Here is an 18,016-nt window from a genome sequence, read left to right on the forward strand (position 1 = left end):
TCCTTCATCCTAGACTTCAGCACTCTCAGCCTCCAAGGATCCCCAGTGCTGCAAAACTAGTATTCTGCATATTCTGGTCTTCTTAATTCTGCATACTTAAGGTCTTCCTAGTAAATATGGCCATAATTGTCTGTTTCCTTTTTTGTACTGCTATACCACTTTGTCTGATGGCACTAACTACTTTCCACGTGTTGTGTGCACCCATACATTGTGTCCCTTGATAAGCTTTGCTTTTCTGGATTATGGTTTATCTCTGATTTACTCCAGTAGCTTTCAGACTTTTATCACTGGGTAGTATGCAAGGTCCATGCTTGTGTGTATGCTTATATATGTAGAAAGAAATAATCTGATCGGGAGTTAGGCAGTAGTGCAGCGGGTTAAGCGCAGGTGGTGCAAAGCGCAAGGACCCACACAAGGACCAGTGTAAGGATACTGGTTCGAGCCCCTGGCTCCCCACCTGCAGGGGAGTCGCTTCACAAGTGGTGAAGCAGGTCTGCAGGTGTCTGTCTTTCTCGCCCCCTCTCTTCCCCTCCTCTCTCCATTTCTCTGTCATATCCAACAACAAAAACAGCAATAACAACAACAATAACTACTACAATAAAACAACAAGGGCAACAAAAGGGAATAAATAATTTTTTTTCATTTTCCCTTTTTGTTGCCCTAGTTGTTTTATTGTTGTTGTTATTATTGTTGTTGTTATTGATGTTGTCATTGTTGGATAGGACAGAGAGAAATGGAGAGAAGAGGAGAAAACAGAGAAAGACAGACACCTGCAGACCTGCTTCACCGCCTGTGAAGTGACTTCCCTGCAAGTGGGGAGCTGGGGGCTTGAACCAGGATCCTTACATGGGTCCTTCTGCTTTGCGCCACCTGCGCTTAACCGCTGCGCTACCGCCCAACTCCCAAAATAAATATTTTTAAAAAATAATCTGATCTCACAACAGCTCGGTTAACTAGACAGGTCAAGTAATATTCAACCTTTTGAAAGGTCAAGAAACAGACTCAGAGTGGTTAAGGGATTGCCTAAGGCCTGTTGTTCCTATTTCCAGAACTCCAGCTGAGACGTACCTTGACCAGTATGTATTCCATTCCATACCACTCCATCCAAAGTGGCCAACTTCAGAAGTATATGGCTTATGTCTGGGGCTTGGGGTTATCCATCTTCCGAAGTCCAAGAATTAAAATGTGTTATGGAGGTTCTAAAAATATATGCCTTTCTATCATATCTAAGGATATTATGTCATATGATGATGTAATATAATGATTTTTCAGAGGCGGGGGTGTGTGTTCATCATACATGTGATTGATAGAGGGAAAGAGAAAGACAGGAGAGGGGTTCACTGAGGAAGCAGGAAGTACTTAACAGGTTGCCAGTTCTGTAAGCAGAGAGCCAAACCACGAGAAAGGAGAAGACCCGGCTTGTTTATCTAACTGTCCCTGTTTGCTCATCTTAAGAGAATGATTGCATGCGAGTTTGGGAGATCCTCGAAAGCCTACCATTGTATACCTTAAACACTGTCAGTAATCTCATTTCATTTTTATAAGTCATGCCTGAAGTTTGCTTTTTAGTTTTTAGATCTTGCAGTATTCCAGTAACACTTCCTTTTCTCCTCCCTTTTTGCAGAGGAAGAAGAGGAGCAGGTGCCCACTGATGGGGGCACTTCTGCAGAGGCCATGCAGGTTCCCTTGGAAGAAGATGACGAATTGGAGGAGGAGGAGATTATTAACGATGAGAACTTCTTGGGCAAGAGACCATTGGATAGTCCTGAATCTGAGGAACTCCTCCCCCCCATGAAAAGGCCACGCATCTTAAGCATGAAAGGCGATGCCCTAGATGTAGTATTATTGGAAGCCAGAGAACCACTCAGCTCCATAAATACCCAAAAGATTCCTCCCATGCTGTCACCAGTGCATGTGCAGGACAGCACAGACCTAGTCCCTCCATCCCCCGAGCCGCCCATGTTAGCTCCAGTTGCAAAATCACAACTGCCCACTGCAAAACCATTAGATGCAAAATCATTTACACCCAAAACAAAGACGAAAAGTAGTTCTCCAGGGCAAAAAACTAAGTCGCCTAAAACTGCCCCGTCACCCGCCATGGTCGGAAGCCCTATCCACTCACCAAAAACCATATCCAAAGAAAAGAAATCTCCTGGACGTTCTAAGAGCCCCAAAAGCCCCAAGAGCCCTAAGGTTATGTCTCACATTCCCCCAGCACCTGTCAGACCTGAAACTCCAAACAGGACTCCTTCCATTACAGTAAGTGAAAAGGGGAGCAAAGAGATTATTCAGGTTAAACAAATACAAACCCCACCCGAGGCTGGGAAGCTGAACAATGAGAACCTGCCAAGAAAGGCAGTGGTGATGGATAAGACGATCGACGACTCCATTGACGCTGTGATTGCCCGGGCTTGTGCCGAGAGAGAGCCAGACCCCTTCGAGTTTTCCTCTGGATCAGAATCTGAAGGAGACATTTTCACCAGCCCTAAGCGAATTTCTGGTTCAGAGTGCATAACTCCAAAAGCTTCGACTTCCTCCAACAATTTCACCAAGTCAGGATCCACACCACTGCCTCTCTCTGGAGGCACCTCCAGCTCTGACAACTCGTGGACAATGGACGCCTCCATCGATGAGGTGGTGCGTAAGGCCAAGCTGGGCACCCCAGCCAATGTGCCCCCCAACTTTCCCTACCTCTCTTCTCCTTCAGTTTCTCCTCCCACTCCCGAACCCCTTCCCAAAGTGTATGAGGAGAAAAGCAAACAACCTTTGTCCATGGAAGTCAAAAAGAAGTTGAAAAAGGAACTGAAGACGAAGATGAAAAAGAAAGAGAAGCAGAGAGACAAGGAGAGGGAAAGAGAGAAGAGCAAAGAAAAGAGCAAAGATAAGGAAAGACTGAAAGAAAGGGAAAAAGAAAAGGAAGCCAGCAAGGAAAGCAAACACCCATGGAAGGACTTTTTGAAGGATGAAGAGACTGATCCGTACAAGTTTAAAATAAAAGAATTTGATGATGTGGACGCCAAAGTGAGGTTGAAAGATGGACTTGTGAGGAGGGAGAAAGAGAAGCATAAAGATAAGAAGAAAGACCGAGAAAAGGGCAAAAAGGATAAAGATAGGAGAGACAAAGAAAAAGTGAAAGACCGAGGCAGAGAGGAGAAGATGAGAGTCCCTCCAGCTCCCTTGGTGTTGCCTCCCAAGGAGATGGCCTTGCCCTTGTTCAGCCCTGCTGGGGCCATGAGGGTCCCTTCCATGCTGCCCTCTCTCTCGCCAATGCTTCCCGAAAAACTGTTTGAGGAAAAAGAGAAACCTAAGGAGAAAGAGAGAAAAAAGGACAGAAAGGAGAAAAAGAAAAAGAAAGAGAAGGAGAAGGAGAAGAAAGAGAAGGAGAGGGAGAAGGAGAAAAGAGAGAGGGAGAAGAGAGAGAAGGAAAAGGAGAAACACAAACACGAAAAAGTAAGCAGTTTGTCATTTTCGGCACTATCAGAGCACAGTCCTCTTGACAAAATACAGGTAAACAAAGCCAGCAAATGGTCTTTAATTTCAATGCCAATCCCCTGTAGCATCACTGGAAAAATGTTTGCAATGTGCTTGCAAAATCTAGTTTGGATTCTAAGACTCAAACATGTCAGCAGGCATCCTATATGCTGAGAACATCTTAAAAATTCCTAAACTAAAAGGGATCTAGTTACAGATGATAAATTGTTAGTCATACAAAGTTATGGAAGTTTAGTTCTTTTTTTTTTTTAGTCATCTTAAACTGGATATAATATTTTTGTTAGCAAATCTCCACATACTATTTTGAAACCAAAGATTAGATGCTCAGGAAAAAAAACAAAACTCCTTCCTTCCTCCCTCCCTCCCTTCCTCCTTCCTTCCTTCTTGCCTTCCTTCCTTCCTTCCTTCCTTCCTTCCTTCCTTCCTTCCTTCCTTCCTTCCTTCCATCCATCCATCATTTTTATTGAGGGGGATAATACTTTACAGTGTAGTCATTGACACATGGGTATAATTTCATTGCACCAGGAACCCAGAGTTCTCTTCTACACCTCCCACCTCCTGCTTCCCCAGGGTCCTTTGCTTTGATGCTAGCATCTATTTTTTTTTCCTCCAGGGTTATTGCTGGGCTCGGTGCCTGCACCATGAATCCACCGCTCCTGGAGGCCATTTTTTCCCCTTTTTGTTGCCCTAGTTGTTGCAGCCTCGTTGCGGTTATTAGTGCCATTGTTGACGTTGCTTTGTTGTTGGATAGAACAGAGAGAAATGGAGAGAGGAGGGGAAGACAGAGAGAGAGAGGGGAGAGAAAGATAGACACCTGCAGACCTGCTTCACCGCCCGTGAAGCGACTCCCCTGCAGGTGGGGAGCCGGGGGCTCTAACCGGGATCCTTACGCCGGTCCCTGTGCTTTGCGCCACATGCGCTTAACCCACTGCACCACCTCCCGACTCCCGCTAGCATCTATTTTTAAGAGCACGCAAAGCTATGGCAACATTTTAAGAATGTACCAAGACCCATGGAGTCTGTCCTGATGGGCTGGTTCTTCTTTGGGGTGAGCCAGTTGTGCAGATCTTGAAGGCTATGACTATCTGCTGCTCTGCAGCATCTCTTCCCTTGCTTTAATAAGATTAGGCCCATGTGCCTGAGTATCTAGGCTGATCTGGCAGCCTGGCTGGTGGGCAGAAAAATAATTCCAAATATTTCATGATGTCAGTAAATCTGGCTTGTGTAAAGTACAGCCAGAAACACTGATTGATATCCTGTAGTTTTGTAGAAGCTAAGGCTTCCCTCCTCTGGGCCAGAGTGTGACCTCTGCTTTCTTGGCTTTGCTCTTCCTGGTCCTTTTGGCTTATAGATTGACTGGTTTGAGAATTTCTTTTAAACTTTCTTTAAAAAAAAAAAACTTAAGTATTCATAGTGCCATACACAGAGACCCTTGGAGACCCTTTCTCCTGCCCTTTATAAGCAATTTCTTGCAGCTTTCTGAGTAACACCTGTTACTAGTTATGATGGGTGGTCTGGGAAATGGCACAGTGGATAAAGCATTGGACTCTCAAGCCTGAGTTCAATCCCTGGCAACACATGTATCACAGTGATGTCTGGCTCTCTCTCTCTCTCTCTCCCCCTCCCTCCCCCACCCCATTATTAATAAAATATTTTTAATTAAAAAAATAAAATATGATGTATGTGACTGCAGATCTGTTACCAGTATGCTTGTAATCATTATTTCAAACTTACCTAGAAAAGTTAGTTTGGCTGAGAAACAAAGGTAGAAACTCTTTTTTTCCTGCCTAACTTTATTCTTCTTCTGCCCCCCCCTCTTGACCCACAACCCCAGCTAGTCTAAGCCATGAAAAAGTAAACTAGAAATTCTAATAACAATAATCAAGCATCAGCAAGGTAATAAGACAGAGGCATACAAATCTTAATTCCATTTTTGCAGTCAATTTATCCATGTTATTTTATGTAGCGGCTGGCAAATTATAAAGCCTCCCCCTGTCCCCCCCACAAACACATACACACACACAAACACACACACACACACACACACACACTCACACACTCCTTTTTCTCTTCCTAACACACTTGTAGGGCGTGTCATTAGCATGTGTAGGCTGGGCACTGAGCCCAAGAGGATGACTCGCCCAGGGACTAGGTCACACAGCCAGCCAGCATCAGGTCATTCCCATGCAGATATATTTCACATTGCAGAATGTTTTCTGCTAGCAGTCTCTCCTGACAGCGGGTGCTCAGTTATCCATCCTGTACTCAGTAATTGGCAGCTGAGACAAAAGAAAATCAAACAGTGTTCTGTTGCTTTTTCACCATCTGAACCTTGGAAAGTTGACACTATATGAATGGCCACTGTGAGTTTACATGACGCCCAGCAGATGGGGCCCATAGGAACGGGCCACGCCTTTTCTCCTCATCTATCTGATTTCAGGAAAGAAAGGATCCTCAGACAACCTGGGTTGGAGCCAAAGGCTCAGTAACAAGTTGAACCTATCTCCCCTCACAAAAGAATTTAACTTCAAGCTGAGGAAGTTCCCATATCAGCTCTGATGGCTTATGAATCAGAGAGATGACAGAAGATTAAAACACCACATCAGCTATTTCATCAAATCTCTAAAAATAATATAAGCACTCTTGCCTATAGAGTTGAATCTGAGTCCCCTCCTAACTTTTCTAGCCCTGTGACATTGGGCAGGTTGATTTCATGAGGCATAAATGAGATAACGCCTGAGCTGTACTTCGTGTTGCATGTGGCGCTCAAGCCCACGCTCAGCAAAGCTGTGATGTGACAGTGGTACAAATTCTACTTGTCCATCCCAAGCCAGCCCATAAAACGCAGAGACTGCTTCGTCATTGGGCCACACTAGCTAACCTATATATGACAGTGAGCCAGTGGTGGCTCCCACATTGAAAAATGATTTCTGTCTCCTTGGCATTCTTTCAAATTTGGGAAGGTATAGTGGCAAGTGTTCCTGTTGGTCATGGCACTGACAAGGAGTGGAGACTAAGATTCTGCACTCAGTTCTCCTTTGTCAGCCCCACTGAATCCCCACAAAGCTCAAGCCCTGTAAGGGAGAGTTACACCTGAAATCTGGCCACAAATGGCTTATGAACTTTTCTCACATGTTCAGAGAAGCAAGACAACAAGGGTAAATCAGAAGGAGGTATATCTAAGATGTCCCCAAGAAATGTCTTCAGTGAAAAGTCTGAGGGCCACGATCTCATTCTTCCTTCCTGCCATCCTGACTGATTCACAGGAAACAACTCTCACAGACATTAGCCCAGACCAGGAAGCGCAAGAAACTTTTTTTTTTTTAATTTAAAAAAAATCTTGTATTTCTTTTACCTGCCTACAGAGTCTTTAGCAGCTCTGCCCACGTTTAGCAGTGGAAGAACCAATAAAGATTCCACCAATGAGGTGGAAATCTACATGGCAGGTTGAAGAAGCCTTAGGCTTTGGAAGTTAGAAGATCTGGGTAAAGACCCAGAAGGAGTTAGTTTCCTAGCTCTTAGGTACTTCCCCTGTCAAGGTAGGAATGAGAGAACCTCTTTAAAAACATAGTGGGCCAGAGAAATAGCTCTCACTTGGATAGTATGCTGCTTTGCCATGTGAACTACCCAGGTTTAAACGTAGCTGCACTGCATTTATTGAGTAATTATTACTCTATGCTTGTTAAATATTAGGTCTGATTTAGTTCCTTGCCACAACTCTGTACAGTAGATACAATAATCATTATCACTTTAAGATGAGAAAATGAGGCTTAGAGAGATGAGTAAACTCACCAAGATCTCACCTAGTAAATGGCTAAACAGAAGCCATAATTCCCACCTGGCACCTGAGGCTGTGACTAGTGTTCTTAACCACTGTGCCCCAAATTTAGTCAAAAAAGCTAAGTGAAATATGTCTTGGGTGTCAGGCAGTAGTGCAGTGGGTTAAATGCATGTGGTGCAAAGCCCAATGACCGGTGTAAGGATCCCAGTTCGGGCCCCGGCTCCCCACCTGCAGGGGAGTCACTTCACAAGTGGTGAAGCAGGTCTGCAGGTGTCTATCTTTCTCTCCCCCCTCTGTCTTCCCTTCCTCTCTCCATTTCTCTGTCCTACCCAACAACAACAGCAATAATAACAATAATAACTACAACAATAAAATAACAAGGGCAACAAAAGGGGATAAATAAATATTTTTTAAAAAACAAATATGTATGAAGGCACCTGCCTCACAAGTATTTTGAGCAAACAAGGCCTTTTCTGCCTTCCAGTGTGTACTCCCTTGGGTGAGCCGCAGCCTAGCCCTCTTCTCTTCTGCCTTGTAAAAGACACTAGGTAAAGACACTGAGGTGTGTGCATCTTCCGAGAGAAGTAGATGACTGTGGCAGTCCAGAGCTTTCTCACAAGTACCCAGTAACCACAGCAGTAAGCCACAGGTAATAGAGCTTGGCTTAGAGCAGACAGTCGGTCAGTCTCCAGCAGATCCCAGTGCAGTCCCATCCTGTGGGTTGACAAGCTTTTTTAATTTGTGCTAATGCTGTCTGCGGAGGGGAGGATGGCACCGCTGCCCTGGACTGAGAGCAGTGTCCCTCCAGTCACACACTCCTGGGGTTTAGAGCCACTACTCCCAGGTGACAGAAGAAGTAGCACAGAGAGGCTGGGGATATGGTGGGACAGTGGCCTGCCCGGGTCTGTCTGAGCAGATACTGTGTTCCTGCGCATCCCAAAGTGCTTCTCAGGCAGGTCCCCTGCTCAGGAGAGGTAGCAGTCACAATGTAGATAGAATAAGTCAATGGGGAGTTGGGCGGTAGCGCAGCGGGTTATGTGCACATGGCACAAAGTGCAAGGACTGCTGTAAATTTCCGGGTTCGAGCTCCTGGCTCCTCACCTGCAGGGGAGTTGCTTCACAGGCGGTGAAGCAAGTCTGCAGGTGTCTGTCTTTCTCTCCCCTCTCTGTCTTCCCCTCCTTTCTCCATTTCTCTCTGTCCTATCTAACAATGATGACATCAATAACAACAACAATAATAATTACAACAAGGGCAACAAAAGGAAAAAATAAATATAAAAAACTTATTAGAAAAAAAAAAGAGTAAGACAATGACGCCACAGGGGGTGAGGGGACTGTTAGTTCTTGAAGAGACCCCAGAACTTCTGGAATGACTTCAGATCACAGCAACCCAAGCGGTTAATATATATCTCATCTCTCCTCAGCCCCATAGCATTCACTCCTGAATAATCTTTTAAAAAATCTTTTTATTTATTAGTAGATACAGAAAAATTGAAAGAGGAGGGGGAGATAGGGAAAGAAACAGACACCTGCAGCCCTGCTTCACCACTCATGAAGCTTTCCCCATGCAGGTGGAGATCGGGGCTTGAACCTGGGTCCTAGCACAATACATTGTGTGCGCTTAACCAGATGTGTCACTGCCTGGCTCCCTGACCCCTAAATAATCTTTTGCTGAACTAAAAGTTTGTTCTTTAAAATAAATGAATAGCTTTACTATTGGCTTGTGCATTTAACAAAAGACCATCATCTTTTTTCTCTTCCATTTAAAGTAAGGTCTTGTTTCCAGTCTTCTCATCTGTTCTCATGATAAGTGAATTGAAGGCCTGGCAGGAAATAAAATGAGCCCAGTAAAGGGGGGCGGGCCAGGTGCTGTTCCCTCCTTGCTGTCTCTGTGTTCCGAGAGGAAACCAGCTCCTCTGTGTTTATGTGCAGATGTCTAAGCTACAGACCTTGAGGCTATTGCCCGCCTGAGCCCTAGACTCCACTTGTGAGACCACAACCACATCTGACTGTCTTACTGTTTTAGAGTATATCTGCATATCATTAGACTATTTCTCAGTGGAAATCATGGGAATCCCTTAATTGCTTGAAAAGACAGGTAGATAGTGATCGTGATTCAGGGTCCAAAGTGCTGGATATGCAATTGACTTCTCATCAATAACATTTCTGGGTGTTTTTCCCACATATCAGCATAGATGAGAATCTGAACTTACTGTTACCCTACCTAGCATTCACATAGGAGTCTCTCTCTCTCTCTCTCTTTAATGAAAGAAGTTTCACATTAAAAAATTAAAAAATCTATAAACTTGGCCAGATTATATTGACAAAGCTGCCCATTACCTTTGCAGAAAGTCCCTGTCAGAAGATAAACTTTAAAGCGGGAATGCATGAAAGAGTTCCAAGATAGAATTTAAATTTAAACTGATTCTTTACAGATAAGCTTTTTAAAAATCCACCTCTTTGCTTCAAGTCAGGATTTTAAAAATAAATTTCCCCCTTAAATCTCTTGAGCGATTTTCATTTTTTGCAAGGCCGCACTGCTGGTGTCCTGGAAAAATGGAGAGTTAGAGCTTTATCAGTTGGTGCCCTGAGGTATGTGGCAAAGAAACTAAATCCTTGAAGATTAACACAAAAAAAAAATGCAGCACATGGCAATAAGGGGCTTATATGACTACTAGTGTTAGTTCAGGTGAAAGAAGTATTGCTTATACATAAAACTGGACAAATCCACTGACAATGTATTTTTAGTTAGCTACAAAGGAGTCTTCTATTACTGGACTTTGCCTCTGTGGTGAATTGGGAGGCTTAGTAAGCCACTGTAAATACTCTTCTACGCGCCCCAATTCTCAGCAGCACTCTAAAGTGTGTTCTTTTATTTTAACCCTTGGGAGTTCACAGTGGTTCCACATGTTGGCTTCCTGCAACCAAAAGATGATACCCGCCATATTGTTTAAGCGATCAATGCAATTATCATTTCATCTCCTGAGGTTCCTCCAGGGACATATGAGATATTATGATTGTGGGAAGCATCTCTTTTGTTTTAGGAGACAAAGGTAAAGTTTAAAAAGTGAGCAAATGCTGGAAGAAATTTTGACTTAGAAATGATACTTTCTACAGCTGTATTATTCATCCCCTTGTTGATCATGCTAGCTTGAGTTGTTCTCTTTCAGTTAAATCTGTTTGAGTCTCTCAATCAGAATGAAATTAAGGTGTTCAAGTATTTGAGGTGAGGTTACCTTACCAAGGACTTGAACCTGGGTCTTGGCACATTGTGGCATATATGCTTTACCTTGTGCACCATCACCTGGCCCCTTTAAGATAGTATCTACAAAGTAAAAATTGTGGAAAAAAATCCTTTAACATCATACCTAGTTGTATATACTCTTTCCAAATAACTCAGTAGAATAGGTATCTGGGAAGTCTTTAGCTTGCCTGTCAGTCATTGCGTCACCCTTTTTTTTTCTTTTACAGTATTTCACAGCTTCTTTACTAGCCAAAAGATGGGGCAGGGTAATGTTATATTTGTACTGGATGTATAAGTTTTCTAATATGACAATATAAAGATGAGTTTAATGTTTTTCAAGCTTCTTGTGTACACCGGCTGTTTTGGCTTCCTTCTTTGATGATGCAAATCAGATGAATTTAGTGTTTTCCAAGCTTCATGATGCATTTCACCCTTGAATGGTGATACCATTACCATTTTCTTCTATTAATGTTACCGTTGGTAATTGCTCAAACATTCTACAAAGTAACCAAGCTAACAATTACTGCTGAAGATTTTAAAGAATAAGATCCAACAGATGAACCCAGACTAAGAAAATACAGACTTGACATCCATGCATACAGAAAGTGACTAAAAATTTTTAGAATTTCTCATGGTGCCAGGTAGCCTTCAGCCGTTGAGACACAACTCTCAGCAGCCCCAGACTGTCTTTACATCTTGTATTATTTCAGCCACATCTAAGACTTAAACTTGTTTATCAAGTCTGTGGACTGGCCTGGGGGAATGGGAGAAGAAGTAGGAGACACTTTTGTTTGGGAAGAAAAAAATATAACTCTTAACTTCTGAACTTCCACAGATCAAAGTGGAGCCAGTTGTTCCAGCCCCAAGTCCTGTTATCCCCAGACTGACCCTCAGAGTTGGTGCTGGCCAGGACAAGATGTGAGTACAAATGTTCTGAATGGGAGTGAAATAAACTTGATCTAACGTTCACTACTTTTTGCTGATGGGTCCCAGGTATGAACATGCAGGGTCAAGCTTCATTGTGAGCAGTCTCCGTTTTCCTTTCTCTGTTGGTTTTTTCTCAAAGTAAATGCTTATAGCGTTATATGATACATGGGGTCTTTTTTTTTTCTTACTCTTTTTCTCTTTTAAAAATTAGCACATAGCTTTGTTCCTGCATATTGCTTAAAGTGCTGTTTGAAAAACCAGACACTTTACTGAGGGATTCACTGCTTCCTCACACCCAGTGGATGTGGGCTCCCTCCTCTTCAAGTACATGTTCTCTGCCACCATAACAAAGGAGGGCTCTCTTCTCACTCAGATGCCACATGCTTTTATTCTGCACCTGCCAGATGCTGGCACAGCTTGGTGAAATACTGTACAATAGTAACAAAAGCAGCTAAGGATATAAGCCCCATATTTGCTGCTTATTTGTCTTATTTGAAAATAAATTAGTTGACGCTTCTTCTTTTATTCATTGGGGGTATGGACCAAAGTCTCAATATTCTTTCTTGATCTCAATAAGAGGATGAAACATTGATTTACTTTTCTGAGAATTGTCCTTCTTATCAAAAAAATCATACTGCATGCCATTTAAGTGAACATTGTAAGCTGAAAAATACAAGTTTACAACCTATTTGTTTTTACCAGTAAGACAGAAAATGAAGGTGTCTGTATTATAATCAAATAATTACATGAAAATGGGCTTACAAGGCCCATTTGGTTTTTATTCTGTTTTCAGGCATAAGAATAAAAGTTGGACCCATGAAATTTATTTAGTAGGTTAGAGAAAGCTTGCTATGTGGTCTCCATGCTTAAAAATCTGTGCATGTTTTATGCTGATGATTCTACTAGTTCAAAATGTATAGTGCAATGAAAAAATTCAGTGTCATTATGCTGAATGCTAGTATAGAGGCAAATGTACTAGACAAGTGTATGGTCTTCTGAAAATGAGAAGAAAATGCAGAGAGTTTATGCCATTCCTTCTAAGATTATCTGTATAACTTCCATACTCTCTTTGTGCATATACAAGATCAAACCTAGACCATGTGTAGTAATATTGCTAGCAAACTTAGATAATATAACAAAAGTACTGTCAATTCAACTTTTTTTGAATTGTAAGTAATTTGAAAGTAGATACTAGTGTTGCTGGTGTCATCAGTCTCACCTGTAAGAAGCTGAATGAATGATGTCCTTATCCCTCAACCTGTAAAGGGAATAGTGCTGAGGTAGCTTGACACAGGGTCTTGGAAATGCTGTATTTGAGTTCTTTTCTCTAAAGAGAAGGAACATGTTCTTACCTATCATTCAACAGACATTTCACTCCCACCAGCTCCTGGCCATTCCTCTTTTCTCAGTAGCTCACTGTTGCTGAGGCTTTAGTTCCAAAGTTTAGTGTGCTTACATGACCTTTAAAGAAATAAGGATTGTGAAAAAGGCATTGATGATAATGTTCTTGTCATTCACCCTCAAGCATCTTTCAATCATTCTGGTGACTTCACTGATAAAACAGCCATGCACATAAGATATTAGGAGATAGGAGATAGCGATCCTGTTACTCTGAAACAAAATGTTCAGTACTAAGGAGTTAGAATACATAGGCATTCTAGACAAACTGCCCTTGAAAATATAACACGATGGGCCATGTAAGCTTTCAGAGACTTAGGTAAATAGCCCCCTGTTGTGTACCTAATGAAACTCATCATTTGACCAAAGTCAGATGCAAGAAAATAATGTCTGATTGTCTAGAGTAAAAATGTGTGGCTTACTCCATGGTAGCCATAATGGAAAAGAGGTGATCAACTCACAGAAATGTGCCTTTACTTAGTCTGTGAACACTTGGGGGTGGAATAATATTCTTTTGAAGTGAAATTAATGAGTTGCCTGGGACTCAACATGGGTGATCCGAATGGACTGGAAGAAGAGGTTTATTGCTGGAGAACAGGCAGAGCAGAATCTTGAAATTATGGGGAAAAGAAAAGGTTTTACTGGGTTCAAATTATACCTTCTTGTAAGTCCTTTAAGACAATGTTTAGCTTCTAAATCTTCTTAAATAAAGTAGTATGTCTTCTGCCCTGGGCCCAGGAAAGTACTTTGAGGTTAGATTATTTCCTCTGTTCTCTGTTATTGTCCCTTGAAGCAAAGCAGAGGTACCTTGTTTTTGCCATGACTTAATGTGCCTGGAAATAGCATTATAAAAAGTCCATGGTGAGTCCAGTACCTCTTCCTGATTTTCAGGGGCCTCAAATTCGTTTAGCATGCTCCCCCATAATGAAAACCCAAGGCTTCCCTCAGTCTTGAGGATGAAACTGAAATGCTAACCCCTGAAATTACAATGTCAACACCTGTCAAGTTTTTTGAGAGCAGTGTTAATGGGAAGAAACACCACAGCCTTGATAAATATTGAATCGTAAGCAGAGTCTGGGCTAACAACCCACTCTTGCTTCAAGGCCATGACAGCAAGTAGGTTCAACTTAGTCAAGAGCAACTGCCTAGAGCTCTGTGAGCGGGGCTCTGAGGGCTCACCTGTCATCGGTGTCAGTGTGGTCAGCATAATGACCTATGGGCCAGGGCAGCACAGCCGCCATGTCAATTATTATAACAGCTGAACCAGTGACCCAGTTAGTTCAGTCATTCTTTTCTATGCCAGAACACAGAGCAAAGTAACGTGGAACATCTCAGGGGCAGGGACTGGGGACTGTTTAGATGGAATGGTCAAGAAAGGACAGAACAGGAGCCTCAAGTCTGCTGGGTTTAAATGCACGACTACATTCATAAGGCTCTAATTCTCTCTTCCCCCACTCCCAGTCACTAGGATTATCGCTGGAACTCATTGCACTGTTTCCAGTGGCTTCCCCCTCCCTTTTTCTTTCTTTTTTATAGAGTGAGAGACTGTAAGAGAGAAGCTATAATACTGCTTTACCACTCCTCAGGCTTCCCCTTGCAGATGGGGACTGGGGGCTTGAACTGGGTCCATATACATGGTAGCATGTGCACTCTACTAGGCCCAAAGTTCAGTTCTCTTAAAGGAGCTTCTTATGAAACAACTTGCCACGGACACTGAAACATCTCGTGGGTATTGTGCCTATATTGAAAGCTATATTGAAATAAGGGGCCAGGGAGTGGTGTACTTGGTTAAGCGCACACATTACACTGTACAAGGACTCGGGTTCAAGCCCCTGACCCCCACCTGCAGGGTTAAAGCTTCAGAAGTAGTGAAGCAAGACTATAGGTATCTGCCTCTCTGTCTCTTTCCCTTTTTATCTCCCCCTTCCTTCACAATTTCTCTCTGTCCAATAATAAATAATAAGTAAATTTTTAAAAAGAAAACTAAATTAGGATAATAACTGGGAGAAATCTCCAGAGTGACTTTAAAACTTATGGTCAGTGATTTATTTTCAATATAGTAAAGGTGGAATCTTTGCAATGAAATCCCTTCCAGCCAGGACACAGTTGTAAGTCACATGCATTATTCTGGCCATTTACACATTTTATTTACAATGTCAATAGCCCCAAGCCCTTCTTTTCTTTCTCAGGTACAACTTCAGAAGCAAGCAGTTAGAGTTTTCTCACTTGGGTCTTTAGCCCTTTTCTAATTTTTCCAGACAAGGAGTTCTTGACCTTCTTATGTTCTGCTCTCATTTTTACTGACCTACAATTGTGAAATTTCCAGCTTTAATCTCTTCCCCTCGTACACTGTTTATTAGCACCAAAGACACAGTGTATTTAAAAGGGGAAAAAAAATAGTGTGCTGTCAGAAGAAACTGGCTTTAGGTTTTGAGAACTCCTTTTACTACACAGTAAAGCAAGTGGAAAGATTATAATCAAAGCATTTCCATTTTACTTGTAAACAATTACAGCAGTTCTTGCACGAATGCCACATTAGAAGACTTGGGGAAATTTACTGGATTCCATTCTAATGCAATTAGAGCTAATTTTGTTCTTTAAATGAATAAAAGGTCAGCTAGTAAATCTAGCTTATCTTGAGTCCAGACTTCAATAAATTGTTTTATTTAATTTGTTGTAAAAGATCTTATCCTTAATGGGTCTAGGTCTTATTAGTTCACTTAGGTTTTAAAATATTTATGACCACTTTTTCAGATATGATTTGAATGATCATTGGAAAGTTTCTCTCTGCAGTCTTATCGAGTGCCCAGATCACTAATTGAGTGAATATAGGAAGGTACTTGAGATTTGTTATCTAGGAAAAGCTGACACAAACTTCCAGAATTAAGAATGTTTTTTAATCTGTGACACGAGATAATTTAGCTATCTCATGGTGGCCTTTGGGATACTATCTGATTATAATTCCCCCTAAAGACCAAAGGGCTCACACTTTCCAGGTCTCAAAAGAATACGTCCCTGCTGATGAAGACACTTTGGCACTCTTGCTATTGCAGACAACAGCCTAGAACATTGAAATACTTCTGGGCATTTTATGGGGCTATGGTGTTAAAATGCTCACAGGAAGACTTTGACGCAGGGAGTCCTGTTTCTCCTCTAGTCTCACTGCCACCTTGTCGTTTACAAGATGAATGCTTACATCAAGGCAGGGCTTGAGGGATTCAGAATATCACAACCTCTGAAAATGTGTTTGCCTGAGTCTCCACGCTTGGGCTGAGGGTCATGCCTCTCTGTCTATTTGCTTTGAGTCTCCTGGTCTCCCCAAACTGCATCTATCCCCCCACTGGTCATCTGGGCTCTGAGAAAGTCCTTATTTTAGGATAAGCATCTCCTCCAGAACCCTATTCACAGATCCTTCCCTCTTCTCCCCCTCTCCTTCCTCCTGCACCTCCAATCTCCCTCCAGTCTCTTGTCCTCCCGTCCCCAGCCTCCTCCCATTCTTTGGGTCTACACACACCTACACACACACAACACACACACTTCTTCCATAGAGGGAGCTTTCTGGTGAAGGAGGAGTTAGTGTGCTTCTCTGTCCCCACAGAGCTTGTGAAGGATGTAGGCCGTGGAGCTTGGCTATATATATATATATATATATATATATATATATATATATATATATATATATATATATATATTTGAATTTGCTGTGTTATCCACTGGAAACCAAAAATCCAACAGATAATATTACAAAAGGTGCTTGTACATTGAAAGTCATGTATCAGCTACTCTAGGAGAGGGTCTTGGTCAGTGTTATGAGTTTATTAACTATTTGTTTATTTATTTATTTATTGGACAGAGACAAAGAGAAGCTTTTCTACTGCAAGTGGGGACCAGGGGCTGGAACTTGGGTCCTTATGCACTGCAATATGTACACTTAACCATGTGTGCCATCTCATGGTCCTCATGGGTTTGTTGTTTTTCTTATCACTGTGAGGAATCGATGCTGAAGAAACCATATTATCCAAAGACCTGCTGTGCTCCTACACACACACACACACACACACACACACACCCTTCTGAGAGAGGACACCTTCCAGGGCAAGGTGAGAACTCAACTCCTCCCAATCTCCTGGGGGAGGGGCCAAGACCTCAACTGGCTGGCAAGACCTCTCTGGGAGCCGTGGGCTGGTGAACAAGTAGAACATGCACCTAGATTTATAAGAAGGCATCTTTGCTACCACTTGGGGAAAGGCTATGTTGGAGACAATCTAGGCTACAAAATGCCTGGAAGTGACTAAAAGGCAGGCAACAAGTACAGCACTGAAGCTTTTATACAGACAAGATATGTATCCTGGCTTCATCCAAAAACAAACTTTTAAGTATGGAGCACAAACAATGCACAGCTTGAGAACTTCTCAAGTGAACTGTAACAAACACTTGTTTCCAGAAAAGGTGGGGGGGGGGAGAGCACTACCCAAAGGACCAAAGGAAACTGTCTACTTGCTAACCTTGAATTAATAGCAATACCATGACAGCTAGCCTTCAAAATTGTTTTTTTTTTTTTATCTTTTCTATTTTATTTGCTAGAACAGACAAATTGAAAAGGGAGGGAGAGATAGAGAGGTAGCCACCTGCGGACACCATTCATGACATGTCCCCCGCAGGAAAAGAGTGGGAACTCCTTGTGCATGGTAACATGCTCTTAAGCAGATGTGTGACCACCAGCCCCCACATGATCTTGTTTTAAGTTTCAGTTTCTAAGTTTCTTTACTAATTTATAACTGACTTCATGAAAAACTTGTTTTATGGGCCAGGAGATAGCGCACCTGGCTGAGCACAAACATTACAGTGCACAAGGACCCAGGCTTAAGCACCTGATACCCACCTTCAGGATGGGAGCTTCACAAGCAGTGAGACAGTGTTGCAGATGTCTCTCACCTCTTTCTCTCTTTCTCCCCTTCCCTTTTCATTTCATGAGAAAGATAGGAGGAGAGAAAGAACCAGACATCACTATGGTATATATGCTGCTGGGGATCGAACTTGGGACCTTGTGGTTGAGAATCCAGTACCTTATCCACTGCACCACCTCCCAGACCACCCTTCTCCATTTCTCTCTGTCTTTATCCAAAATAATTGTTTTTAAGAAATTTTTAAAAAGAAAAACATGTTTTGTGTTA

At 42.4% G+C, this 18,016-nt stretch overlaps 1 protein-coding gene across 3 annotated transcripts in view; it reads left to right on the top strand.

The window, feature by feature from the left end:
• Positions 1 to 18,016, top strand: part of TAF3 (TATA-box binding protein associated factor 3) — a 164,885-nt gene that overhangs the window by 114,538 nt on the left and 32,331 nt on the right. For 2 of the 3 annotated variants that reach the window (XM_060192132.1, XM_060192133.1), the window contains 2 exons: positions 1,625 to 3,507; positions 11,353 to 11,435. In XM_060192132.1, the coding sequence (XP_060048115.1) occupies positions 1,625 to 3,507; positions 11,353 to 11,435 (1,966 nt within the window). The remainder of the gene's footprint in view (positions 1 to 1,624; positions 3,508 to 11,352; positions 11,436 to 18,016) is intronic. The other variant, XM_007534319.3, reaches the window with a different exon arrangement.

This window comes from Erinaceus europaeus, chromosome 6, assembly GCF_950295315.1.
Source record: "Erinaceus europaeus chromosome 6, mEriEur2.1, whole genome shotgun sequence".
NCBI classification, from domain to species: Eukaryota; Metazoa; Chordata; class Mammalia; order Eulipotyphla; family Erinaceidae; genus Erinaceus; species Erinaceus europaeus.